The sequence below is a fragment of the Quercus robur genome, chromosome 11 (assembly GCF_932294415.1).
Source record: "Quercus robur chromosome 11, dhQueRobu3.1, whole genome shotgun sequence".
Lineage (NCBI taxonomy): Eukaryota > Viridiplantae > Streptophyta > Magnoliopsida > Fagales > Fagaceae > Quercus > Quercus robur.
Genome location: NC_065544.1, coordinates 4,444,968 through 4,464,832, shown reverse-complemented (window position 1 = coordinate 4,464,832; position 19,865 = coordinate 4,444,968). Strand labels below are relative to the sequence as shown.

General features: G+C 35.8%; 2 protein-coding genes across 2 annotated transcripts; both read right to left on the bottom strand.

Moving 5' to 3' along the window:
* Window positions 1–3,397: 3,397 nt before the first annotated feature.
* LOC126707409 (uncharacterized) lies at window positions 3,398–6,054 on the bottom strand. The gene is made up of 6 exons (XM_050407024.1): window positions 5,976–6,054; window positions 5,640–5,861; window positions 5,451–5,543; window positions 4,263–4,364; window positions 3,628–4,171; window positions 3,398–3,538 (listed from the first exon to the last, which is right to left on the bottom strand). Exons 1-6 carry the CDS (start codon window positions 6,036–6,038, stop codon window positions 3,519–3,521), a joined length of 1,044 nt encoding a protein of 347 aa, XP_050262981.1. The 5' UTR covers window positions 6,039–6,054; the 3' UTR covers window positions 3,398–3,518.
* An 8,357-nt stretch (window positions 6,055–14,411) lies between these two features.
* LOC126704636 (uncharacterized) lies at window positions 14,412–16,703 on the bottom strand. Its single transcript, XM_050403673.1, has one exon. It carries the CDS (start codon window positions 16,701–16,703, stop codon window positions 14,412–14,414), a length of 2,292 nt encoding a protein of 763 aa, XP_050259630.1.
* Between the last annotated feature and the right edge of the window lie 3,162 nt (window positions 16,704–19,865).

The following is a 19,865-nucleotide window of genomic DNA, read 5'->3' as shown; positions in this document are numbered from 1 at the left end:
CTATAACTATTTAAGCCATCCATGATATCTATTTCTTATAAAATTTACAACTAGAAAGGGAACATACAAAGTAATAAAGAATAAATGAAGGAAGAAAAAAAGAAATGAAATCAAACGTCAATTAATAACTATTATTTGGAAAATAAAAAGGTGGTAAAGAGTAGTAAGAAATAAAATAGAAATGGCTATACAGAGGACATTGAAAACTTTATAGTGCAATAAAATCAACAATTAAATATAATAATACAAAATTTAAACTTAAAACTAATCAAACTCTAACTAGGGAAATTATATATATATATATATATATATATCATAATCTTCATACACCATGACTTAAAAAAATTTATTGAATAATTCTACCTCTCATTTAATGTCTATTTTATACAAATCATCAACCAATAAATATATGATAATGGTAAAAAATGTTATAGACAAGATTATGAAAAATATGATAAAACTTTTTTTTTTTTTTTTGAAACTCTTTAGAAAGTCTAGGGATTAAAATAGTATTTTATCTAAAAAATTATCACGCGCAACGCGCAGGTATGCAACTAGTTAATAATAAAGATTAGAAATTAGTCTGCATAATACAACTAACCTGTACTCCAAAAAAATCAACCTTCATCTTCATTTTTTGTTTATACTTATGAAACCAATTACAAACTCGCATTACAATCGCTGCATAACCATGCCCTTAAACTCACCCCATTTGGCCTCTCATACAGCATGTACCAAAATGCAGTGAAGCAAGTGTAAAGCAGAATGGCAGCGTGGTTAATTAATGCTGGCTCTAGAGGGCAACCAAAAAAAAAAAAAAAAGCATTTCTCTCTGTCTCTCTCTCCCCACAAACAAAATGAAAGATTATTTGTAATATGAATTCTTTAATTTACAAAAGAACCCTCAATTGTCTTTCTAATCAAGGCAAAATTGTTTCTTTTTTTCCCATTTTTCTTTTTTTTTTTTTATTATAAATTTTACACGTCAGCGATCAGTTTTTTAATCAGCAGCAATCTTTTTTTGTTTATGGAGGGATGGAGAGAGAGACAGAGAGAGAGGATGAAATCACATTTTCTTTTTATAAATAATGCTAAATTGTATCAGATAAGCATAATTATTAAATAAGCCCCACCGCATATCACCCATTTAGTTGAATTTTTCAGCTTTGAATGCAACTTGTGGATTGCGAATGTTATCCTGGCTTTGAATCAAACGAATATCCAAACTACTTGATTGGTTCTATAGTCATTCAGTGTCCTCTGCAGAAGTGCCTGCAAGGATGAGAAACAATCCAACAATCAATTTAGAGAATCCAATTGCAGATGGTAACTGCAGGCCATTGTTTAATAATCTCAAAAGTAATGGTTCCTCTACTAATGTCTTCCTTTCTTCTTTTACTTTGTAGGCACACACATGGAAACAGATGTAGAATCACTAATTCTTTTTTTGCTGTAATGTATAAAATCACTAATGAAAGCTTGCGAAAGTGACAAAGAAAGAAAGACATTAAAATAAAACCCCAATCAGGTCATGACTAAAGCATATTAGCATCTCATAGAGGAATAAGCTTAGGGTCCGTTTGGATACAGCTGAAAACTGAAAACTGAAACTGAAAACTGAAAAACACTGTAGCGAAATAATTTTTAAATGTGTGAATAGTATCGTGGGACCCATTTTTAATGAAAAAGTTGCTGAAAAGTGAAATTTGTGGGTCCGTGAACAGTACACGATGTGTTGTGATTGGTCCAAAAATATTTGAAAAGTCAAAGTTTGCGGCTACTGTTCATTAAACAGTGCATGAACAGTAGCCGCACCCCTCAAAACGCTCAAAAACGCGTGAAAAAAAAAAACGTAAACGCAGACGCAGACTTTTCATCCCAATCCAAACGCAACCTAAGTCAAGTCCACGCCATGTGAAGCAAATGATAGAAAGACGTGCAGAGTTGTAGGTAAACTAGTCTTTAAAAATATAATAATAATTAAAAAAAAAAAACCATTTGATCACGAAGCACAATAGCAGATCAAGCATTTCTGTTTTTGCAATTCACTTCTCTTTACCTGTTCTGAATTCTTGTAGCAATTTGTTACCAGAGTGAGTGAAAAAGAGAGGATATGGCAGACGTACTTCTTTCTTCCTTGGTGAGCTCGATCATGAGGAGCATGAATACTTTAGCTCTAAAAGAATTTGGAATTGCTTGGGGATTGGGAACTGAGCTTAACAAACTTGAGAGCACGCTGTCCACCATCCAAGCCGTTCTCCAAGATGCACAGGAGAAGCAGTGGAACAGTGAGGCTGTCAGGAATTGGCTCAGAAAGCTCAAAGATGTAGCTTATGATGCGGATGAGGTTGTTGACGAGTTTGCAACTGAAGCTCTAATGCGAAAGGTGGAGAGAGAAAGGTGCGACAAGCCAAGTAAGTAGCTTCTTTTCTCTTCGAAACAGACTTATATTTCGCATGAAAATGGCACATAAATTGAAGAATGTGAGGGATAGACTGGATGCCAATTCTAGGGAGAGATCTGAATTCCACTCGAGAGAGGGAGTTATAAACACGGAAGTTTTTGATGTAGAAAAAAGACAAACTAGCTCACTTGTGAACACTACAAAAAAAAGGGCCTCTGGCCGCGTTTTTAAAACGCGGCTATATCGCAGAAAAACGTGGCTATAGCCTATAGCCACGTTTTTTTAGGCCACGGTTTCTAATGTGGCCTAAAACCCGTGACTATAGGACTGATGGTCCTATGGCCGCACTTTTTAACCGCGGCCCAAGCCCGGGTCCTATAGCCCCGTTTTAAACGCGGCCTAAGGGTACGGGCTTAGGCCGCGTTTTAAACGCGGCCTAAGCCTTTACCTTAGGCCGCGTTTCAAACGCGGCCTAAGCCTTTACCTTAGGCCGCGTTTTGAACGCAGCCTAAGCCTTTACCTTAGGCCGCGTTTTAAACGCAGCCCAAGGTTGAACCTTAGGCCACGTTTTAAACGCAGCCCAAGGTTGAACCTTAGGCCGCGTTTAAAAAGTGCGGCCATACCTCCCATTGTGATGGCCTGTGACACTCGTTTAAGCCGCGTTTTAACCGCGGCCTAAGGTTCAGGTCTTAGGCCGCACTTTTTAAACGCGGCCTAAGGTTCAACCTTGGGCTGCGTTTTAAACGTGGCCTAAGGTTCAGCCTTGGGCTGCGTTTAAAACGCGGCACAAAAACGTGGCTATAGTATTTTTTTTTTTTTTTTTTTCCCTTCTAATTTCCTTTTTCTGGGCAGATTTTTACAAACCTGTCAAACATACAAAATATCTCTAATAACAACCCAGAATTCCAACAAAATATCAAGTAAGAATTTTCTCAAGCATTAATTTTCTCTAAAGAAATATCCAAACAACTATATACATGAAGAGTCCACGAAGAGTGTATAGTCCATTTGACACAATATTACAATCATGTTTACAATATTTTCAATATCCACAAAGTTACAATATTCCGAATATCCAAACAATTATACATGGAGAGTCCACGAAGAGTCCTCACTATGATGTAGCGCTATTACCTGAAAATATTATATATGCAATATTAGTAGCACATAATATTGCAATAAACACGCAAGTTTTATTAAATTAAACGCAAAGTTTGTATTACCTGAATAACCGCTTAAACTTGAGATGACATTCTTTTGTAAGAAGGCTACCATTTCATCCATTCTCCGCTTTGCATCGGCCATTTCCCGCTTTGTTTCGTCCAGCTGCTGCTGATGCCGTCTTTCTGATTCGCGCATTGCTTCGGCCAGTTGCTGCTCATGCCGTGCATCTGACTCCCGCTTTGCTTCGGCCAGTGCTTCGGCTAGTTGCTGCTCATGCCGTGCATCTGACTCCCGCTTTGCTTCAGCCAGTGCTTCGGCCAGTTGCTGCTGATGCCTTTGCTCTGAGTCAGCAAGTTGGTCCCTCATCGAATTTTCCAATGCAATCATTCGTTGGACCGTTTCAGTGGACGACGGCGCAGGCACACATGGAAGGTTGGACCCACTTCTTCCTGATGGGGTTGGTCCAAAACCGACCCCACGGACACGTCCAGAATGTTCTTTGCCCATCACTTGAGCGAACGCATCATCTTTTGCCCAGAGAATTCCATCGCGATGGTCTCCTACTAGCTTGCCCCCGTTGTTTAAAATTTCTTTCATTTTATCCTGTTTTCATATAAGAACCAAATAACATATTATTTGCTATAAACATTTCACGCACAAATTAGAAAATAAATAGGTTATGATATAGGCTTACAATCTTGTCTCGCACTTCATTACTAATAGGAGTCCCATCTTTCATGCAGTATGCTTTTATGAAAACATCTGCACGCTCCACTGCTTGGCCGTTTTCTTTTGCCTACATCATATTCAACAGTCTCATTATAATAGTGAAAATTTATGTCGGTATGAAGCGACAACCAAACATAGCAAATGGAATTTGGAACATAACATGCAATATAACCATAAAACAAATTCCGTAAACATGTAGTTTATTACGTTCAAAAAGACGAGTTGTTTTCTTCATGTGAATGCTTTATAAAGCGGTTTTTGGTACCAACACTCTTTATAATATTAGATTTAATAAAATAGCCATTTTATAAGAGGTAATGTTTGAAAAAGTGTGGCCATAACTATATGCCACAACTATAGCCACGTTTCTTATAAAACGCGGCTATAACCACGTTACCTATAGCCACGTTTAAAACGCGGCTATAACCCCCTAACTATTTTTTGAATTTGCCTATAGCCACGTTTAAAACGCGGCTATAACCCCCTAACTATTTTTTGAATTTGTCTATAGCCACGTTTTAAACGCAGCTACAACCCCCTAAATATTTTTACAATTACTCCATAGCCACATTTTAAACGCAGCTACAACCCCCTGCCTATATGCATCCCAATTGCTATATACCAAACCAAACTCTTGCTAACAAAGTGGCAAACATAAATATTAATGAAATCACTAATCAAAAACATGAAACATCACAAGAAATGTCTATTAACAGTCATAAACATGCAAACATAATAATTTCAGTAAACTAGTTTCTTCAAACTCTTCAGATTCATCACACATAATAATTTTAATTCAACCAAACAATATGTACGGAAACTCTTTTGTGATTTTTTAATATTGATTAATTCTAAACCAAGAAGTTTGTATTATTACAGTAATGAAATTGTGGATTGCTTAGTTTGGACCCTACGACAACGTTGGGCATTGCCACCATTACTGTCATCTCCATGCAAGCCCTTCCTCAATGCTAAACTCACGCCGACAAAATCTATTTTAATTTCCATGAATTCGAATCGACCATGTTCTTTCAACAACAAAATAAATAAATAAATACAACTAGAATTTATTGATACCACCAATATGTCACAAGTTCAATTAAAATAGTAGAGCATTAAAACTTGGCTAGTTGTTGTATAATGCATTTCTTACCATATTGTCAGCAGTTTGTGCAAAACTTATAGGCCCTGTCCTCGCTATATCCGTCTGAAACGAACGACTTCTCTTGTTCGTATCCACTAATTCCTTTACACATTCCCGCCAACAAATTAAAACAAACAAATCAGTTAAAACAATGTACTCGGTATAGAGCAAGAAAATAGAGCAAGAAAATAGCGCAACCTTCGTTTTAGAATCAAACCAATAGTCAACTAGTGCGCGGTAGTCTTGCTCGTCAGCCCAATCTGGTTTGCGAGTATAAACATCTTCTTTTAACGCATCTTTTGGGTAGCATTTTTTTTTTAACTTACTTCTTCGGTTCCTTCTCAACTCTCCTAATAAATGCATTGCCCAGTTCATTTGATTAGCTGGGCTAATAATCTCTGGGTCAATGATCCATTTTTTCTGAAATGCAAAAAAATTGAGTTAGCATAGTGCAATAATTCACCCTACTGAAAATGCCATTTAGCACATACACGACTATACATAACAATTAAAAGTATCTTAATTTGATACAACCTCTATCTCTACCCAAGCGTCTTCTTTGCATTTACGGTCGACATGCGTCCAAGTAGCAGGCATAAGTGGGCAATAGTTGCGGCAGACCACCTTTTGAATGTTTGCCCGCTTTCCCCAACCGGTTGCTTGCTCCCATTTAACCCACATACAAGTTTCTTGTTCGGTGGAAGAGCCCATATACGCTGCATTAGCGTTATTCCACGTTTTTTATTTATATTATTGGATATTGGGGATTCCCGAACTGAATCTTCTGCACGCCCATCATTGGATGGTGCGGTTTGTTGGACCAAATCGTCTGCATATAGTAAACCATTATTAGAGAGAATGAAATTTCAAAGTTCACAATTACAGAGAAGTCACTGTATATAGCTCAAGTGCTCAACTAACATGATATATGTGATCTTTGTAAATGTGGAGATTTTGATACTTAAAGAAACTGATAATAACAAATAAGTCGATGTCTCTATCTAAAAGCGGTTTTTATCCCTTTCAAAAATAAAAAACTGTTTTTATCCAAAAAATATATGTAAGTTGCATATAATTCAACCATAATACCATTATTGCCAGTGTCATGTACATGCACAGCCAAGTTGAATATCATTTCCAAAGCTCGTAAATCACATGAATATCATTATTACAGCTTGGGTAAAATAACCTCAAACAAGAACATAATACCCATCAAAAGAAATTAGAACTTTTACCTCAAATAAAGTAATGAAGATGCTTTGGGGTTCCTAAGTATTTTTCTGGTGATCTTGTCGAAAAAATGATGGTGAAGATTGATTGCTTTGGAGTGGAGGCCGGTGGGTGAGTGTGTGTGTGTGTGTGTGTGTGTGTTTAAGTAAAGATAAAAGAAAGAAAATGAAACACAGAAAAGAGACAGCCAGCCAAAAGAGAGAAGAGAGGTGGGTGAAAATGAGTGATGGGGAGTGGTGTTAGGTGGGGGGAACGTGCGAACTAAAAATCTGACTTGACCCCCTCTTTTCTTTTTGTTTTTTCTCTGATGACAAGGATGTTACACATCCACAGTGAACAAAATATGAGATAAAAGTAACTGTGCTAAATGGAGTTAGGAATAAAAATATCCTTTAGAGACCGATCTAGTTGTTTCTAAAAGTGTTGAACTTAGTTGATATGAACCCAATCTCCAAAGAAGTTTAGTAAAATTTACTTAAGGACACTCATTACCATTTCCCTTCTTAGTATTACTTGATTTTGCATGAAATGTGTGCCACTATATTTATTGAGTCCAATTTTATTGGAGTTTGTGTTCCTTAGAAATTCATTTACTTTTCCGAGGAACAAGTCCAATTCCTTAGTATTACTTGCTTTTTATTAATTGCTTAAAGAAGTGCACATTTGAAATTGATTTGGTCCCTAATTATGTCAAGTGGTGGTACTTAATTGGATCATTTCCCTAAATCTCACTTCTTCTAGAACCCATCTAGGAGAAGATGTAACAAATTTTGTCCTTACCCCCAAGTTTGCACGGCCAATTTGGTTCCATGCACAACCAAATATTTTCCATACCCTCAACAAATTGCAAGCTGGCCAAATGCCAAAGAAAAAGCGATCTCCCATCCCACGCGACCTCACCATCTTTTACTAAAAAATAAGTAAGGCCTCCCATGCAAATCAAGTTTCCTTAATATTTTTCACACACGTCTCTACCCTCTCCACAGAGAAACACCCAAACTCCCAGACACACTACAAAAACTATCAAAACCCAGAAAATACACAAAAAAACCTTCTCACAAACAAAACCTGCAAGAATCCCTCAATCATATAGAAATCCAGCCAAAAACCCAGCTCTAAACCCCTACAAACTTTATAGAGAAACACCCAAATTCCCAGCCAAGAACACCACATATTATACCCAAAAACAATGCCCTTGCAAACCCAAATAGAACCATAAATATCCCTGTTTTAACCCATAAAATCAACCCCAAAATCGACAATCTCAACCCCCACTGAAAATAACCCAGCAAATCCTCCAAAACTCTCACTACAAATATCCTAGAATAAGCCAAGAAAAATCCCACTGGAACTACAGCCAAAACCCCACTGTCAAACCCTTAACAATTCTCAAGAAGACCCAAAAATTCAAACTGTAAACCCAACACTGAAAACTCCATCAGATACCAAGAAAAATCCCTTCATACAAACCAACCAGAAAACCCATTTGAAAACAGTATCAACAGAGCAAAAAAAAAAAAAAAAATGAAAGATAAATGGAGCAGAAGCATAAGCTAAATACCCAGACATGAAAGCAGAATACAAAGAAGGAAATAAGAAATTCAAAAGCAGAGAACCATACAGAAAATTTTCTTGAATTTTAAGGTCAACAAATTTTCTACTTTCTTGTTGGGCTTTTTGCATTTAATGTTTAAAAATGCTAAGATATTGTCTAGATAATCATATTTAAGCTCATTTTATCTGTTGAATGTAAAACGTTTGGGATCAGGAGTTCAAAATTTTATTTCAAAGGGTCAAAAAAATATTTTAAAAATATTATACATAATTCTTTTTTTTTTTTTTATTTAGCTCTTATACTTTTTTTCTTTTGAGTTTTCTTTTTTGGCCAGCTCAGATGGTTTATTTAAAGTTTTCAACCCCCTAATCGTCACTTGGTGCCGCCCCTGTGACCACCCCGTGACTTTACCATTACATAAGGTAATGTCCCCCCAACATTAATTGTGTTCTTTTGTCTAGATCTAAATATATCCATCATAAAATTAAAAACTGATTTCTATACTGTGCAAACTGCACATTTTTACAAGGGAAAAGTGTGTTTTTTTTTTTTTTTTCTTAGAAACAGAAGGGAAAAGTTAATTAAAATGCAGTAAGAGCAGTAGTTTAAAATATATTTTCAGAAATTTTTAATGATAAAATGAAAAATAAAATTAAGAGTTTTCTCAAGCTTAGTGAGGGAAGAGGGAGATTTGTATTTGTATTTGGAGTTAATGAAACAAGAATTGTGTTAGGAACTCTAAAATTTGCTACAGCACATCAACTCATTTACATATGCTTATAGGTTTTATTAGCTTGTTGAAAAATATTATAATGAACATAATTATGGAATAGTTTTTTAAGCGTATGACTTAGATTTCTGATGTGCACTCTGCACAAATATTGCAGTTTAATTTTTGATAATCAGCACAAGTCTTAATGCCTCCAATGTATAGTTGTTTGTAATAATTAATGAATTTCTATTATATATATAAATATATATATATATATATATATATATATTTATAGTTGACCCTATATCTTCTTCTTGTGGAGATGTACAACTGAGCTAAGCTATCTTAGTTGTCTGCTTCTTTGCTTTGAGTCTCCTCAATTAAAAATGAAAGGTTCAATTGTCTTCATTTTCATGGGAGAGTATTGGCAGGTGTTTAAGGCTATAAGGTAGGTTCTCTTCTCATGCCAATATAAGTTTGTGGTTGCTGCCAGAAACTATGGTTTAGGTTGTTTGGAATACTAATGTTATAATCCAAGAATTGAATAGTTGGGTCATGAAATCCCAACTACATTTGTTAATGTGGAACTTAAAAATAGTAGTTCCAGCATAGATGTCTTTAATCTGTATTTGAACACTTAATGAATTAAATTTGACAGTGATCCTTTGTTAGGCAATAGAACTCATGGTTGTTGATGCTCTGTTAAAAGCAATTGATTTTCTTCAAATTGCATCACCAATTCATCAACCAGCAGAATTTTGGACGGTTTGAACTTTACACATTATCATCAAACTTCTAGGTTTTACTTTACAGCACTGACATAGTTTCTCTGAAAGTGCAGTTAGATGACTCAATCTTAAAAATCATTGAAATTTCTAATGCACAAGAGCGCAAGGAAGCATGAGACATCATTTAACGCATTCGAAGAAGGGAGCTATATCATGTATCTTATTACAATTGCAAGATGGGGAAGAGGTAGTAATGTTTGAAATTCTTCATGCCTCAAAATCTTTAACTTCTCCTATTGAATTTTTTTTTATTACAAAAAAAAAAAAGGAACTTTAGTGAACCAAAAGAGATAAAAAATTGTTAATCTTATTTATACATTTTAAATTTTTGGATCATTGTGTGAATTTTAATTCATTCAATTAGTAAATTTAATTTTACTTGAATAATTAAAGTATGTATCAAGTCAAAACTACTAAAAAATTGAAACCATATAAACATAAGGTTAAAGATATAGGTGTTTAGTCATTAACAGCAAACATAAAAGTGTTACCCTAAGAATAATTTGCACTGTACGAATAACTACCTGCAGAAGGCGGCTGTGTCTCATCATCATCATAATCATCTCCTTCCTCCCATCTTGCGTGCTCAGCATCATAGGCGGCCCTTAACTCCTCCTGCATGATGTCTCGTGAGCGTGATGAACCTTGGCCAACTTGCACAATTGTCAATGGATGGTCCCTCTCCTTTCCTGCAGCAAACGACCGAAAAATTAGTTACAATAGTAATAAATATCAAACATTACATTTCAAGATATGTAAACTACCTGTGGGTTGTGACCCAGCATCACTAGTATGGGCGGCTTGCAGCTCCTCCCCTCTCTGTCGTGAACTCGAGGGTCCTTCGCCGACTTCTACAACTGGCAATCGGCGTTTCTTACCCATTCCTGCGTCTAACAACTTTACAAAACAAAAAAAGTGTTAACTATAGACAACAATCAATTGCATAAAATGTAAGTTAAACATTTTTGGGTTCTGACACCCTTTACAATAATTCAACCATATACACGTTTCGTGCACCAAGATAGCCAGAAGAAAACTTTATATTAAATGTCGCAATTTTTGTTAGAATTGAGCTGGGTTAGGACCTATGGTAATTAAGATCATGAAGGTAAGATATTAAAGATGATTTTAAAACCCCCATAAATGAACCAATAAAAAGCTAGACTTTGGTATATTTACAATCTGCTACAACTCATGTAAATAAATACAATAAGAAAAAGAAAAAGAAAAATTTTAATTTGCTTTTGACGTCTACGTTTTTAATGACACCTTTTTTGTGTTGGTGGGTTTAGACAGTTAGCTTGTACTGCATGTTATAAGCAACTGAGGTACAAAAAATCAAGTGTTTTGACATATGATATATGGGTTTTCAATTTTAATGATGTTTGGGAAGAAAGAAAGGTTTCTCTCTTCTTCTCTAGTCTCCACCCACTGTGGTTCCATCTTTTTTGTGTAGGGTCTGTCTGTCTTCTGTCTGTATGTATGCAGCTTATGTCTTTGGTTAGAATGTCCCTTTCTATAGGGGTTTCAACGTTCAAAAATATCTAATAATAAGATATTCAGGACTCGTTCAGCTATAGGATGAGTACTATCCACCATCAGACTTGGAGAAAGGGTGGAATGTTTCATGCAACATAATTGGGGTAATGACTTAATGAAGGACACAATAAAATGGGCCCATAAATATCAAAGAACAAGTTAAGGATGGTGATGTAATCAGCTTACCTCATGCCATTATTACATTAAAATTATATAAGCTTTTCTTCTCAAAAAAAAAAAAAAAAAAAATTATATAAGCTTTTCTCATATGGTCCTAGCTAGCAGTGAGTACTGGTGTCCCTAGATACAGCTAATTACTTAATGAACGGGTGAGGTTTTGGTTGTTGATTTTTCTTTATTACGGTTTTCAATTGGTAAACTGAAAAAAATAAAAAATAAAACAAATCCTCCATTTATGGCAAAATTGTGAACAGTAGGCCACAAATGGAAAAGGCACTCTAATCAAAAGCATTCATATTAAACTAACCCATACCGAAAGTCTGACCACTATGATCCTATAAATGTCTAATACTGGCATGTTGTTTATTGAGAGTACTGTAATTGTTCAGAAATTGTTTTTACAATAATATGGAGGAGTGGGATCCTGTTTTGGTACATACCCAATTTGAATTAAGGCTATATGACCTAACCTGGCAAGACATGCCTATTTCACTTTCCTGTAATCAGATTCATAGATAATTTGTGACAGAAAAATTTATTCTTGATCAGCCGAACTTTAAGAACTTACACATGTATACTTGGCTCGGTTCAAATTGATTTATATCTCTCAGTTTTAAGTTCAATTAAAATTGTCAAGAGTCTCATAACTCAATTAGTGTTTTCAAATAAGACATTTAACATTCAAATCTCTTTCCTAATCAATCTAATTATCCAAAGAAAAAAAAGATAAAGTTTGGATTGGCATATTATAAAGTTGGTTAGGTAAAACAAAAAACATTTACAAAAACAAGCCATGATTATTTTCTAATATCAGACTTGGTAAAGAGAGAGAAATGATAGGGCATTCCAAAGATGCCGAAGAGATAGGGTGTTTCACGGAAAACGGAGACAAAAAAGGTATTTCTAGCCAATAGGCATAGTCTTGGCTGATTGGAGGGGAGGTTAGTGCAAAGCAAATTGCCTAATACACGGGTTCTTTAATATATAGTCTTGCTGGTTACCATCACTATCAATCTATATCTGCATTTGAAGAACGCAATTGGCAATATCAACATCATTTGATCCAAATTTCAAAAATGACATTATAATACACTGCAACATAATTATGATCAAACTACCCTATAGTTATGCTGATAATCCCCCTAAAAAAAGACCTTAGGGCTAATAACCCCCCTACAAAAAACCTTAGGGCTAATCTAATCACAAGTCAAATCTAATCACAAGCTTAAGCTCGATTATTAGACACGCTAAGCTCAAACAATGTATTGCATTGGTGTACAAAACGAAGGTGATTTGAGTGTGTATATTTGGAGGGGTAGGTATATTCACTTGTACAGGTGTTCCTTTTTGAACTAGGACTAGGCTCGAGTGGATTAGCTCCCCATACTTACTTCTTATCGTGATAGTTGATTCAAATCAATATGGTATGACCTAAGTAAAAATTAAAGGAATTAACAATATGAAGAGGAAATAACAAATTCAACAAATATTACACAGAGGCATTCCAACTAATTCATGAATGAATACGTTTTCATTAACAACTGTAACATCCAAACACATAATACACTACTAAATTATTACACTACTCATCCTCGGTGTACTCATCCTTGTTGTCGTCTTCATTGTCAGACTCATCGTCAATAAACTCATCTTCATTGTTTACTCCATGAAGATCTCTTTCAGCAATGATGGAGGCATCAATTGTCATTCCCTCTAGATCATCCCGAGCCCAACGAAGGTTGTCACTCACAACCTCATTACTACTTATATTGTAGGGAACATTTTCAGAAAAACTATATATGTCATCCTCCTCACGTTGGGGACCAACACCAGCATCAAACACGTCCCTAGCTTTAGTTTTGACAACAGCATACCAATCTTTGTGCCTTTTATCTTCCACATAAAAAACTTGTGTAGCTTGAGATGCCAAAACGTATGGTTCATCTATCATTTTATCCCCACCATGTATGAAGTGTGTAAAGTTTACCATAGGAAACCCAAATTCATCAGTCCTATATCCTCTCCTATGTTGGTCATGAACCCATTTACACTTGAATAACACATGTTTGATCTTGTCAGAATAATTCAACTCAATTATATCACTTAAAATACCATAGTAAGTATTGCCCCCATCAGTAGCCACACTAACTCCACTATTCTGCGTTTTCCTATTTGCCTCATCATTTACACTCCTAAATTTTAAGCCATTTATTACATAATGCTTGAACTGCTTTACATAAATATACGGCCATTTGGACAATGCAACAAGGGTATCACTAACTCCCTCCCTTTCCTTATCAGCACCAGTGAGGGACATCACCTAACATCAGTTGGCCAAAATAAAATAATTCATATCAGTACAGTTAATCATGGTTGAGACAGTGTTACAAGTTTAATAAGTTGAAAATGTCATACGTACGTGACCCCCAAACCAAGTACAAAACTTCTCCATGTGGTGCTTATATATAATGGCATCGGAAACGTTACGATTGTGGCCTTTTCGAAGTTCATCCTCTATCAATCTTTTGTGCATCCTGTGCAGGCAATTGTATTAGGGTTAACAGACCTTACGTACATTGGATTGACGTGCAATTATATTTGTATATGTAATACTTACTCACGAAAGCGGTTGATGTTTTCAGAATTGAATAAAACGTAGCGATGGGCTTGGGTCCACTCTTTATTGTTTAATGTCATGATCGAAACCACCCCCGTTGACTCCTCAATCATCCTGGTGGGTCGATTGAATATAGTTTCCACTCCTTCCATATACCGTGAACAGAATGTTAAGCACTCCTCTACTATGTATCCTTCAGCAATAGACCCTTCCGGAGCAGCTCTATTTCGTACGTAAGACTTAAGACGTGAGAGGTACCTATAAAGGAATGATGAGAGAAATGATATTGGCAATGGTAATTCAAACACGCACATGAAACTGGAAGTTGATCAATAATATTACACACATCTTACCTCTCAATGGGATACATCCAACAGTAGTGCACTGGACCACCAATCTTAGCTTCAACAGCTAAGTGCATGACCAAATGTATCATCACTGTAAAGAAGGATGGAGGAAATATCTTTTCCAATTCACACAATGTCACTGCAATCTCTGCCTCACTAGTCACAATATCTGAAACCGTAAGGGTTTTGGAACAAATTTCTCTAAAGAAGCAAGCTAACTTTATCAAAGGCCTACTAACATGAGATGGCAAAGACCCACGTAATGCTATGGGAAAAAGTTGTTGCATCAATATGTGATTATCATGACTCTTCAAACCAGAAATCTTGCGTTCTTTCATATTCACACGCCGTGAGATATTGGAAGCGTACCCATCGGGCACTGTTACATCCTTCAAAACTTGCAAGAAACCATCTATCTCCGATGAAGTCATATGAAAACATGCAGCTGGTATGGTATACTGGTCATCACTTTTTCGTTGTAGGTGGAGTTCACTCCTTATCCCCATGTCCGCCAAGTCAAGGCGTGCCTTGTAATTATCCTTCGTTTTATCCTTCAAGTTCAACAGTGTGCTTAGTATATTGTCCATCACATTCTTCTCTATATGCATCACATCAAGATTGTGTCGCAACTTGTGATCCTCCCAATAAGGCAAGGTAAAAAATATACTCCTTTTCTTCCAACCACTCTGGTCTGCCTCCCTTCTCTTCCTTTTTTTGTAAGCAAGCTGACATTTCCTACCCAGACAACGTCCAAGTAAATGTTCAGTTTCCACAATAATGTCAGATGTAACTGGTGGTTCAGGAGCCAATCGAGTATCAATAGATCCATCAAATGACAGACCATCTTTGTGGAAATCGTGGTCAACATCCAACCATCGCCGATGTCCCATGTAACAGAATTTGCGACCATTTCTCAAATATCGAGACTCGGTCTTCACGGCACAAGAAGGACACGCCAACTCACCTTTGGTACTCCAACCCGACAAATCTGCGTATGCAGGAAAATCATTTATGGTCCACATCAATGCTGCACGCAATTGGAATACTTCTTTTGAAGATGCATCGTATGCTTGTACTCCAACATCCCATAACTCCCTTAGTTCTTCTACTAACGGTTCTAAGTACACATCTATAGCAATCCCTGGCGAGGTAGGACCAGGAATAACTAATGATAGAATCAAAGATGACCGTTTCATGCACAGCCAAGGTGGGAGATTGTACGGGACCAACATGACAGGCCACGTACTGTGACTAGTACTCATAATTCCGAAGGGGTTGAACACATCCGCAGCTAATCCAAGTCTGACATTACAAGGGTCAGATGAGAAGTGTAAATGCTTACTGTCAAACATTTTCCATGCATCTGAGTCAGCAGGATGCCGCATTACCCCATCATCAGTACGACCATTAACATGCCATTTCATAGAACTAGCCAGATCGGGTGACAGAAATAGTCGCTGCAATCTTGGCTTTAAGGGGAACCACCGTAGGATCTTCGCAGCTTTCTTCTTCCCCTTACTGGATGAAGCATGCTTACTAGCAACAGATGCCTCATTTGTTTTCCACCTTGAAGCGTTACAACAAGGACACGCCTCGAGGTTAACATTTTGCTTCCAAAACAGCATACAATCATTGGGACAAGCATGGATCTTCTCATAACCCAAACCCAAATCTCGAACTATCTTCTTAGCCTCATAATGGTCCTTTGGCAACTTAGCGTTTGAAGGAAGCATATCCATCAGGACTTGTAGCAACAGAGTAAATGACTTATTTGTCCAACCACACAGAGTCTTCAACTGGAACAACACGACAATGGCTGAGAAAATGCTAAATTTTGTACAACCTTCATATAAAGGTTTGTCTACATCATCTACCATCTTGTAAAACTTCTTGGCGTCATCATTTGGACCTTCACCCGGACATTGCACAGTTGGACCTTCTTCCATTGGTTCGGGTGGGATTTCATGCGGGGGGCACAAATCGTGCAACATCCCATGGAAATCACCATATGGATTTTGGGTTTCTTGCACATGAGAGCTCCCACATTCGGTAGCTGGCGTAGCAGCCGCCGATTCACCATGAAATTTCCAAACTTTGTAATTTTTAAGCATCCCCGAAGCCCAACAGTGCTCACGTACCACATTTAGCGGTTGTATAAGCAAATTCACACATTTCACACAAGGACATAAGATGTTCTCATTGCGCGCAGATGGAGCAGCAAATTCCACGAATTGGTTTACACCTTCAAAATATTCCCTTGTACCCCTCCGCTTCTCCATCCAACTTTTGTCCATTGCGATACAATATTTACGGAATTTTACCTACACCAAGATTTGTTACTACAAAGATACTAATTATTATAATTACATTCATTTGTCATTTGTTAAGAACAGACATACCCAAGTATGCGGCTATTTTCTTAGAACAATAACACTTGTCCTAGACTAACTCAATGTGATAAGTTGTAAAAGTAGTTAAGCATAAGTGTTTACAAAATATGAAAAAAAATACCAAATTCATGTAATTGTAATAATTATTACATACTTAATAATTATTAAGTCTATAATACCATGATGCTCAATTACTTGGCTCATAAGGAGTATCTATGCATTTCATTTTTATTCATCTATTGTGAAATTCTGTTTAGGTTATTCGAATGTTGTGGCCTATAGTTTTCTAATACTTACAATTCAGACCAGAAAAAGGGGGGTCTCATCTATCGTGAAATTACCATTAGTTTATTAGAATGTTGTGGACTTTAGTTTACTAATGCTTTCTGTCATAGAAAAGCAAATGGGGGCTTAAGGGGTACTAACTTGGGGTTAATCACAAACATTAAGATCTTCTTGATTTCAACTTTAATATGTTCCTTCATACCCTCGCACAAATTATGATACCTCAAATTAATGGTTTGCATTTAGGTATAATATCTGGAATGTAAATGGATATTGAACAATTTAGACAAAACTCACGAATTCTTTATCTTGTTTTTCTTTGTTTGTTGCTCTGCATTTTACGTTGGTGTAGAATTTTGTGAGACTATTTACTATTGTAGCTTGATGCATTTAATGGATTAATACTACAAGATTTGAATATCATAATATTATAATTATTAATTATTTTTTTGTCGAAGTCGCCTATATTTGCTTCTACGAAAAACAAAGACGCCTATAATCTCTCTTGGTCTGCCATAATTTTATTTTGTTATTCTTTTGGACAGTCATAACATGTTTTGAATAATAAATTGTTGGAGTAAAAAAAAAAAAAAAAACAACACTTTTTTTCTACTTGAGTGCATGGTTGGTAAAGAAATACAGGTTTTTGCTTTTTTAAATCTTTTTTATAAATGGTCTATTTATAATTTTGTTGAATGAGCAAAAAATTTCAAGATAATATTTTTTATTTCTATGAAGGACTCCATCAATTTAGGTTTTTTTTTTTTCTTGCAAGTAATTATTATTATTATTATTATTGATTTTGTATTGTCTTAGTATAAAATGTTTAAATTTTAAGTTCCCATGTGTCTTTTGTAACAAGAAAAGAAGGTATATTCTTGATGATGATGAGTTGTTCTATTTAATGATCTTTTGTTGTATATTTGCTTCTCATAGTGCTTATTACAAGTGGCTGTCTTGGATATTGCATGATAGTGCTAATGCTTTTATATTGATTTCATCCTTTTCAATTTTGGGCTTTTCTAGGACTTGTATGTAATTATATTCTTAAAATCTTAATTAATCTACTTGGGTGATGAGGGGGAAAAATCATTCATATGACTTGAATTATTTGGAGTAGCAAGTATGGTCAAACTATATTTCCAGTGGTGTGCCCAAATAGAATTTTAATTTAAAACTATCTCGAAATGGATTTGATAGGTGAATCAATCCCAAATTTTCACAGCGTTATCTGTTATAATTATTTGGGGTACTAACATCTCAATTATTTGGGGTACTAACATCTCAATTGGGGTACTAACATCTCAATTGATAGAATTATTTGGGGTACTAACATCTCAATTTTTATTTTCCTATTCCACTCATTAAATTAATATATACTATCTAATAAAATAATATAATTCAATCTCTCTCTCTCCCTTCTCCCCCATGCCAACAACAAAAAATATTATTATTTTTTTAGGATACTAGACCAATACAAGGCAGTATGCTGGGGCCTTTTTAGTACTTTAATGGTAAAATTTGCTTACATATGCCATTTGCATGGCCAATTGTGAATGCTCTAGAAAAGAATGGCAAATGCCAAATGCCAAATTTTTGGTATTTGGAAAACAAACACCAAAATCATTGTTCCATGGGTGTTTCAAATCTCAAATATTTTTCCAACACGCAACAGTGTGGTTCTATAAATAAAACCGCATAGTGGCGTGTTGGAAAAAAATTTAGTATTTTTTTGTTCACGTAGGTGGACCCTCTATTTTTCTATATATTGATTTATATTCCCTCACACTGTCTCTCTCTCTTCCCTCTGCTTCATGTCTCTACTCTCTACTCTCTTCCCTCTCCAATCTCCTCTCTTTGATCACCTTGCTCTCCCTTGCGTGAAAAAGTTGAAAAGGGTCCTATAGGTTGTCTGGGCGGGGCTGGCTAACAGGGGCCAAGGTTGTGGAAGGGAGGGGCCAAACTATTAATAACATAAAATATACCTACGAAAACAAAAAAAAAATTTGGCCCGGGGGAGGGTCCGATCCCCCTACTAGGTCCATCCCTAACATAAAATCATGTACTTTAACAACAAAAGACAACTAAATATCCAGAGAAAATTCAGACCTCCCAAACAAAATAAAAATCATTCCATCAGCATACTATTTAGTGACATGAAGTTGCAAAATATTTCTCTTTGTACGGGAAATAAGCATAAATTATGGTTCAACTTCAACCTGGTAGCGAATGTCAGTTTTTGATGCCCAGTCTGGATGAAATTTTCACACGACTTGTTTACTGTTTGCACCTGAAATTAACAAATAATTCATATTAAAGAACATGAAAAGTTTTATATAAGAAGCTGTAACTATTGCATATATAATGAGACTTATATAACTGTAACTTGGTTTGCCTATGTTAGAAACTTATATGCATATGCCACTATGAATCATGTCAAAGCATTTTCTCCTTACTCTGCCAAAAAAACACTGCTGCAAAGAATTTTTAAATTTACTGGGTAAACCAAAAGGTCATATTAACAAACCAAAAATTAATGATTTTTAATGTATGGCTGGCCAGTTAGAGTTCTTATAAATTTCAGCAGCATCAACATCTGCTGAGATAGACTATTTGCATGACTCCATGATTTTGTGCTGCAAAGAAACCTCTAAATTTATTCAATCATTTATTCAGACGCTTCCTTGCATATTTCAGAATTTCAATGATTAAGTCCTGCCACGATTATTATTATGTATATATTTGTACTCAAAAGAATCAGAAAAGGTCAAAGAATGAACG